The sequence below is a fragment of the Temnothorax longispinosus genome, chromosome 9 (genome assembly GCF_030848805.1).
Source record: "Temnothorax longispinosus isolate EJ_2023e chromosome 9, Tlon_JGU_v1, whole genome shotgun sequence".
NCBI classification, from domain to species: Eukaryota; Metazoa; Arthropoda; class Insecta; order Hymenoptera; family Formicidae; genus Temnothorax; species Temnothorax longispinosus.
This window is the reverse complement of record NC_092366.1, coordinates 7,702,402-7,711,611: the sequence shown is the minus strand read 5'-3', so window position 1 is coordinate 7,711,611 and position 9,210 is coordinate 7,702,402. Positions and strand designations below refer to the sequence as shown.

Below are 9,210 nucleotides of genomic sequence, written 5' to 3'. Positions count from 1 at the left end.
AAGTATTAAAGCAGTTCTTACAAGAACTAAAGGCCAAGTTTGAAGTCAAAGTAAACGAACCGCAGTACTTCGTTAGACTAAATTTTTAAATGCCAATTATCTCTATTTTATAATACAATTTTCTATTCTGAACTCTCTTAATTACTCTTTATTTCATCAACATTTACGTAAGAATTGAAGAAAACTGCGGTAAAAACAGTAATTATACTTCTGACATACATTAAATATCAGTACATTTCCATAACTGCAGTATAGGCATCAAATAAGTAGGTATTTGATTAACAAATCACAGTTTTATTTATTAATTTTATAAATGTGCATAAGACGTTAGTTATTTCAGTGAAAAGAAGATGCAAATACTTATCGGAAAGATGCCAACACTGTAAAATAGGACATTGACGTCTGCAGTATCTAAAAAAATAAGAGATATTATAAAACTTACAATACTTAATTAAATGTAACATTATATATACATATAAATAAGATATTAATTAATTAATTGACTAATTGATTAAATTTTTGTTTTATTATTTGTACCGTACAAAAGTTCTCCAGCGACATTACGAATAGTTTTCCAGCCATTAGCTTGCACGGTATACGACTTCTTATCAAGATCAGTACAATGTTCTTCTGTATCTGGACAGGCATATTATACCAGAAGCATGAATACCTGCAATCTGACACTTTTAATATCCGATGCGTCCGCAACAATTGCGCTCCGATCACTCACGTTGATTCGTGAACGTTCGAGCTTTGGTCCAGCAGATATTGCGCCAATAAGCTAAGAAAAAACAAGTGAATCAGTTGGCCACATATGAACATAACGCATGTCGCCATCCCGTCCCATTGGAATGGGGCAAACCTGCTCACTAACTAAAAAAGAAAAGAAAGAGAAGTGAGGTGTTCGATCGCTGTAATTTCCATCTTTATTCAGACTTACTTGAACTGCAGAGATACTTATGATGATTAGGTTTAAGCCTAATATGACGAGGAAACACCACGTATAAATGCAGTGCAATAGTTGCACACAACTGATTAACAAAGAGATCGTTTAAGATATATTTAAGAAATTTAAAGTAACGTCGTATCAAAAATATATTTTATACAATATTATATTTTAATTCCATCGAGATTATGATTGTATACAGTGTTTCTTATTAAATGTGTTTTACTTCAGCTCAAATCTTTAATCAATTTTTTTCTCTCTACGGAGATACGTTTAGCAAGGAACGTCCTGTATATTAATATATATATATATATATATATTTTATTTTACCAACTGTATTGCTCTTTGATGATTAATGACGCATTCTCTCATGACAGCAGCTTGCTCTTTTAATCTTAGTTGTCGATCTTCATATTTTACGTAGCATTCAACATTATAATTATGATTCTCGAGAGATTGCATGATGTGTTTTTTTATCGAATCGGCAACGTGCTCCAATTTGTGTCTGCAGGTCAAACAATTATTTCATCTTTCATGCGTGGATATTCTACAGAGTGTAATGTCTGGTAATTACCGTTAGATGAGCTTAGTATTTCCTTAAATAACATTTTTTTTCTTTACAATTGCTTAAAACTTCGATCAAATTTTTGGTCTTGTGAGAGAATAAAGCTTATTTTTTTATTAAAATTAATTTTTAATTTTTTAAAATTATTTTAATTTTTTAAAATTATTTTAGAGGACAATTTAATATCTTCATCGAGCTATAGCTGTCTCTGATTATTGTGAATTGTCGGTTGCGGAGTAAAATGCGGAATCTATAGCCGTTTTCACTTACAATTAGTTGCAAACAAATAGAGTTACTTATATCTCTGACGCTTACCTTACTATCGCAAACAGGCAGCAACTGTGAACGGTAAGCGTAACGTACATCAGATCGGGGCCAATGATATTTAATACAGTCGCTGTTGATGTCGTACTACTGTGCAGCCACAACCATAGCCAGTGGGTCTGAACGTCAATCCCGTAATCGAGGTCGTAGGCTAAGCTTCTCACGCGCGTGCCGTTGTGGGGTAAGATGATGTCCAGTATCGGCGAGATCATCGATGTCATGATAAAGCACACGAGTGCGTTACACAACATAGCTGAAAAGGCAGGTATAACAATATACATAGGTACACGCTCGTTACGCCCGGCGCGACGCGACAACCCTTCATACTTGAGTAAATGATGCACAACGTTCTCCCCTTCGACGTATAATTCACTAAAATCTCATACTCCTTCGCCGTCGGATTTATTTTCCAGTCCATTTCGATCTGCCGCAGTAACTCTTTCACCTGAAAACGGCATTTCGTGAAGAGACGCGCGGATGTCTGTTAAGTTAGCACCCCCTCCACAAAAAATCGGAATAACACATATACAGAAATTAAGTGCTCTTTATGTGCTAATTATGTGCTCTATTCACGATTTTTGTGCTCGAGCGGTTTTGCGGGAAATCGCAATTAAAAGTGTGGTGCTGCTGGCTTAACGTAAGCTAGCACCCCCACTCATTAAAATTACATGTAAAATAAAAAACTCAATATGCTAGAATTATGTGCTTTTTATGTGCTTTCAAATGCCTCAAACAAAATTAGTCTATCTGTAATAGTTTAAAAGATATACGCAAAAAAGATCTATATACTACTGATATAAGAGTAAAGTATCATTTAAAATACAAAAAACGAAATAATTCTTGTTTTAAAATGTTTCTCGATTAATGTGTTCTCGAAATATGCACAATGAAATTTTCGTGCTAATCCTCTTCCACCGACCCGAACGTGAGCACCCCATACGTACAAGAATAAAGTACCAGTTAAAATATAGATAGCAAATTGGTTTTAGTCTTAAAATGTTCCTTAATTTATGTGCTTTTAAAATATGTAGAATAAAAGTTTTGTGCTTATCCCCTTCAGCCGACAAACCTCCTTGAAAGTGAGCACCCCATACGTACAAGAGTACGTATAAAGCACATAAATTAAGCACATAATTAGCACATAAAGAGCACTTAATTTCTGTATATGTGTTATTCCGATTTTTTGTGAAGGGGGGGTGCTAACTTAACAGACATGACGCGCAGCTTTAATCGAGAATAATGTATTTGCGTGAATTTCATTCTTGCTCCGCGCCACGATCAAACGACTTTAAAGATAACGTGCAAAATGATAACGTCGTAATTAGTAACCTGCGATTCACAACGTACGCTGGTCACTACTTTAGTTATGCTCGCTAAAATAGCCACGATAGGAGGTATACACATGCACACGGCGTCTATGTCCTTTCCCCACACGTCGTACAATCTTTTCACCTATACATCAAAAATACAAACGATAAATTCGAGTATTTTTTTATTCCAGAAGTTGACACTGTCTACTACCGTGAAATTAACTTGCGCGGAATTTCGGCAACCTTCCTCAGTATGCATTAAAATACTTTTTAATACGAAATGCTTCCTTTACCTGAGGCGGAAAAAATGTGAACATTACGAACATGTTGACCGATTGGATGATCTTTTTTCTAAGCTGCGACTGATATGGCCATATACCGACCATCGACGCAAACAGTTTAGTTATATTATAATAGCGCGTGTCGAACAACGCATTCATGTTAATCCGCCAACGTACTAGAAATTTGTGGGGGAAGAATTGTACGAAGGGGGACGATGCTTCGACGAGAGGGAGGAACGGAGCTGTCAGTTGCACAGACAAATCAATAGACAATACGTATTTGTTCCCGTCGCGTCACGTTGACAAGCTGTACTTAACGAAATTACATGATCCAAAATATGAATTTTTCACGCTCCAGCAAGGTAAAAAAAGAGAAAAGAGACGCGAGTAAAAAATATATAGACAGAGTAGACATGTCTAACAGGGTGAAAGACCGTATTACTGACAGGGTCCATATTACTGTCAATCAAAATAAAAATACTTTTTAAAATATGAAAACTATATCTTATATTATTTTATTAATTTTTAATAAAATTTTTAAAAAATCTAATTATTATTATAACAATAAACTGAAACTAAAAGCCAATCCACTAATTAAAAAAAAAACTTAAAGTTCGAGAAACTCATTTTTCTGCTGAGTTACGTTCATTTTTATTAGTAGAGTAGATGTAAGTAGCTGCAAAGATTACCGATTATAGGCAAAATTTGAACAGTAAGTCTCACGGCAACACATTTTCCTGATAAAATAATGTTGTAATTAAAGAAAAAAAATATATGGAATAAATTATTAATTTTTATAATATAATTATTCATGTCAGTAATATGTTCACTTTTTCGTGTTTTTCCTAATATTGTCAACAATATTATAAACATAAATCATGAAATGAACATAATACTAGCAGCTTGGTGAATGACAGATAATAACCTCTATACTTCTATGTCGACTTTGTTTTGTTAGAGCGTGAACTCAGATTATCGGGATACCTATACCTATTATATTCTTACATACTATATAGATACCTATTCTCAAAATTTACTTAACACAACTGTTGAGGTTAATGTAAGTAAAATTATTATTTAATCATAATATTATTCTAAAATATTAAAATATTATTCTAACATATAATATTAAATTTATTTATGACTTTTGCTTGTAGTGCTAATGTAATTAAGAAGAAAGTAAAGAAAAATGAGTAAACAAAAAAGATGCTTATACAGCACAAATAATGTAAAAAAACATTATCTGCAATAAATGTAAGGATAAGTGTATACTACTTATTACCTTAAATTTTAACATAAACTATCTGAGTGAAACAAATACCTATTCCCTCCGTTGTGCAAACCTTCGGCCGGCAGCAGTCGGGAATAAAAAGTTTAGTTAGAAAAACTGCCAGTAATGTGTTCATCTAGTTGCCAGAATTAGGAACACACGATTTAGAGGTTACCAGTATTATATATATAAACTTATATATATAGATAGGTGCAATTAAGCTTGGGTCATTATTATATTAATTAAAAATTAAGAATCAGTTTTATTTAAACTTCCTTATATTATTTTTAAAGTTTATAATTGGAGCAATCAGAAAAAAATATTTTAAAAAGATAAAGTATTATTGCTTGTATATATATATTAAATTAAATGTTACTGAATGCTTAATATGCCAGTAATACGGTCTTTCACCCTATGTATAAATTAATTCTGAGAAATTTAAGGAAGAAATATTAATTCTGGAGAGGCCACGCGTAGTTCAGTTTTCGATATAAGAGAGCAGATTACGCAATATGCGGCGGATAAAGTGTATTAAAAGTCTGTTAGTCACTTCTCTTATCATTTATGTCAATTTCTTTCATATTTTAAAAGATCAAAATATAGATGTTGCGCACATTAGAATTTTTTGCAGGATTTTTAACGAATATATGTCTCACGCGTAAAAATGTATCGATCGAATGACTCGGTCTTCAATGATTCAATGTCCTAGTTTATGGATTAAATAAAATATATTTTTCAAACTGCACTATGTACATATATACAGTACAATAAATTACCTTTTTCAAAAGAAGGTAAGAAAGGTTCCAAGTACACGCGCAATGTATATTGTGTAAATCCAAAAATCCTAAATGGTAGTAGCTTTATTTCTCCCTAACAAAATAATTCACAAAATTGCGTTACTTAACTCAACCCAAGTGATACGTATTTCAAAAAAAGATGTGGAATCTTTAAATTGCGCCAATTGCAAAGAGAATATATATATATTGCTTTGAAAAATAATTATTGCGCAACTACTTTTAAAAAATAAAACTCAAGTGGTACGTATCTTTGTATTCCTATTCAAGGGTCTTCTCATTCAACCCAAGCTTTAATTCTTTTTAATAAAATTATAATATTACAAAGAATCATTTTAATCACAAAGAATTAAAGAGATAACAGTACAAAATAAAAATATTTAATTAAAATAAAATAAATAAATTTTTCTTGTAAAAAAACTTGGCGCTGCTAGACCTTGAAATAAAGTACCAAAATTTTGATTGAATTTTTAATAAAGCACAAAATTCTTGATAGAATAAAAAAGCAATAAACATAATTTAGGGAAGTATGCAGTTGAAGTAAAAAAGCTGCGCCAAGTTTTTTTACAAGAAAAATTTATTTATTTTATTTCAATTAAGAAGGTTCGGTTGCTTCATCGGGGGGAGTAGTGGGGTTCTGGCAACAGCGTACTAGCGTTTGAAGTAGTGGGAGTGAAGGGGATTGCTCTGATTGGTCGCCGCGTGTATAGTGCGTGCTGCTGCTCACGACCGTGACAGTCTAGCAGACGAAAAATCAAGCAATTTATGTTTTAATAATTAATTAAATATTAAATATTAAATTAATTAAATATTAATTAAATATTAAATAACCTTCCCCCTTCTTTCACTAATTTATTTGTAAATTATTAAGTTATATGTGCATATTTTTTCTTTATTATTTGCATTTTTTCTTGCACTTATTTTATTCTGAAGGTGTGCAATATGTCATTTTCCATAAGAACCTATGTTAAAAAGTACAATTTTTACAGTAGATTTTTTTTTAAACGGGACGGTGAAAAATTTCCCCAAAAATTTACATAATTCTATTTTGCATTCCAGAACAACATTAAAATTTCATGAAACTGGCTGCATTTTTTTGTAGCGACGGAACCTTCTTAAATATTTTTATTTTGTACTGTTCAGTAAATTTTGAATCAGCGCGCAGCGCACTCTAGTGTGGCACTTATTGGGTGCGTTCGGTTCGGACGCTCACGCGCTGTAAGCGCTCACGCTTATAAGCGCTGTTTTCAATCGTTCGATTTGGTATCTGAGCGCTTACACAATAGTAAGAAATGTCGTTCGTTTTGGCAATGTAAGCGACTATGAGCACGTCAAAATGGCAGATAATAGGTTATTGTGTGTTATATTTGCACAAATAATAACATAATTAGAATTATTATTCGATGAGAAAGAATATTTAATTTTTAAAATAAATCCTTTTTTTTAGAATAAACCGAGCAACATTTAATTTTATTCTACAAATTTTAAAACCTAAAATTACTAAGATCAAAATTAGGACGTAAAACAATATTACCTAAAAAACAATTATTTATCGCTATATGAAAAATGGTCACCCCGGATTCACATCGGTATGTTATTAATATTATTATTACACATTGTTGTTTCAATTTTTAAATCAAATAAAGGGAAGTGAAAGAGGCAATGCCACGCGCGGTAATTAATGCGCAATTAAAATAAGTCAATAATAAAATATATATATTAGTTAATACAAATTCGGACGTTTCGACACTTTTTGTGTCATATCTTCAGCGTAAAAATAAAAATAATACATAAAAATTTCAGTCGATAAATTAAGACGATAAATTATAGTCAATTGCGATAAAATGAGTCAATCAGTAGAAAAGCGCAGTCAAATCAATAAAATAAAGTTCATACGAATGTTTGGTAGTCTGTCAGTTTTCTAAACCGTGAATCGGAGTCGCAATATGTTAAAAAACGCAATGTATCAGTATTAAAATTACAATCACAAATTCTTACTTACGGAGCATTACAGACCAGTAAGTCGCAGTGTTAAAATGTACTTTTTAATAAGAAGCGACCCCCGACTAAAACCTTCTGAAGGTCACTCAGGAGGGTGACCTTGACAACATATGTCAAGGTCAAGGCCATCGGAGGTGGGTCCCCTAAACAGGATGTTTACCATTGATTTGACTGCGCTTTTCTACTGATTGACTCATTTTATCGCGATTGACTGTTTATTGTTTGAAATTTTCATGTATTATTTTCATTTTTACGCTGAAAATGACACAAAAAAGTGTTGAAACGTCCGAATTTGTATTAACTAATATATTTTATTATTGACTTATTTTGATTGCGCATTAATTACCGCGCGTGGCTCTGATTGCCTCTCTCACTTCCCTTTATTTGATTTATTCAGGAGAGCCTATATTTTGTTTATTCAATTTTTAATTTATATTTGTGTATGCATATAATTTTTCCTTGCTTAATATTTAAATTATAAACAGATCCATTTGTGAGAAATTCAATGTAGGGAAAGCCACTGCGTTAAATGCTGGAAATTGGAATATCGTTACAATTTTTTCGTCTATAATTCGATTCGACGACATGTTTATTGATATGCAATTTGCTAACAATGCGTTCCGAAATGAACGTAAACGCTTACGCTTGATCACGCTCACACTGCCCTACCTTGCAGAAATAAGCGTTTGTCAGCAGAAGTTATGACGTCAACGATGACGTCATTAGTCGATCCGTAAGCGCTTACAACGCCAAAACGAACGACGTGAGTAACGCTCATAAGCGCTTTACAGCGCGTGAGCGTCCAAACCGAACGCACCCATTATGTTTGAGAACCATTCCTAAACAAGCAAGATGGCCACGACCGTGATACAAGGCGAACGTCGTTGTACGATTCTCTCAATAAAAGTGAAATCCAGTGAATTTACAGTCCACTAATCATTCTCGTAACCAACATGCAAGGTATCGAAGTGAGCGGTTTAGAAGAAGTAGATAAGTCCGCGGAAACCTACAAGGCGTGCAAATTGAAAACTGCAATACGAAACTTAAGGTATCATTCTTACTACGATGAAAAGTGGCAAGATGTCAAATTGTACGGAAACTTATCTAATGATAACGTAATCATTGGTGGCCTTGAGGTTACATCTCAGATATTCGGAGAAGTGTTTAATTTCTCGGAAGGTTTTTTGCCCTGGGCACAATGCGACGGCGTTTTGGGGATGGGTTATTCCGACTTATCTGAATTTGAAGTGCCTTCTGTCTTCCAAAACATGATTGATAAACATGTGGTGTCCCAACCAATTTTTAGCTTCTATCTAAATCGAAATCTCACGGACGTGTTCGGCGATGAACTGATATTGGGTGGCACCGATCCTTCCCATTACGAGGGCGAGTTTACGTATGTTAATGTTACTAAAAAAAAATACTGGCAAATTACTATGGATAAGTTTCAAATAAAAAATTACACCTCTTGCTCGGAAGGCTGTAAAGCTATCGTCGACACGGGTTACCCTAGGATAGCTGGACCACCGCAGACTATCGAAATTATTTACAGAGAAATCGGTGTTGTTAATGATACGGTGCCATGCGACGATGATTATAGGCAAACTAAAAGGCAAACTAAAAAGCCTCTGCACAATATTAAATCTTTCAAACAAAATATATATTTAAAAACAATTGAAAATTTATGATGAAAAGCGCAGATCATTATTAGCTCTAGCA

General features: G+C 33.1%; 1 protein-coding gene across 2 annotated transcripts; it reads right to left on the bottom strand.

Moving 5' to 3' along the window:
- Nucleotides 1-252: 252 nt before the first annotated feature.
- LOC139819261 (uncharacterized) lies at nucleotides 253-3,616 on the bottom strand. Of its 2 annotated transcripts, XM_071788468.1 has the most exons (9): nucleotides 3,439-3,616; nucleotides 3,165-3,287; nucleotides 2,163-2,280; nucleotides 1,827-2,088; nucleotides 1,281-1,451; nucleotides 941-1,031; nucleotides 731-873; nucleotides 538-670; nucleotides 253-411 (listed from the first exon to the last, which is right to left on the bottom strand). In XM_071788468.1, exons 1-9 carry the CDS (start codon nucleotides 3,583-3,585, stop codon nucleotides 361-363), a joined length of 1,239 nt encoding a protein of 412 aa, XP_071644569.1. In that variant the 5' UTR covers nucleotides 3,586-3,616; the 3' UTR covers nucleotides 253-360. The 2 variants fall into 2 exon arrangements, 1 of the variants encoding a protein (XP_071644569.1); XR_011733653.1 differs by lacking the exon at nucleotides 253-411 and having other exon boundaries at nucleotides 1,277-1,451.
- Nucleotides 3,617-9,210: the final 5,594 nt, after the last annotated feature.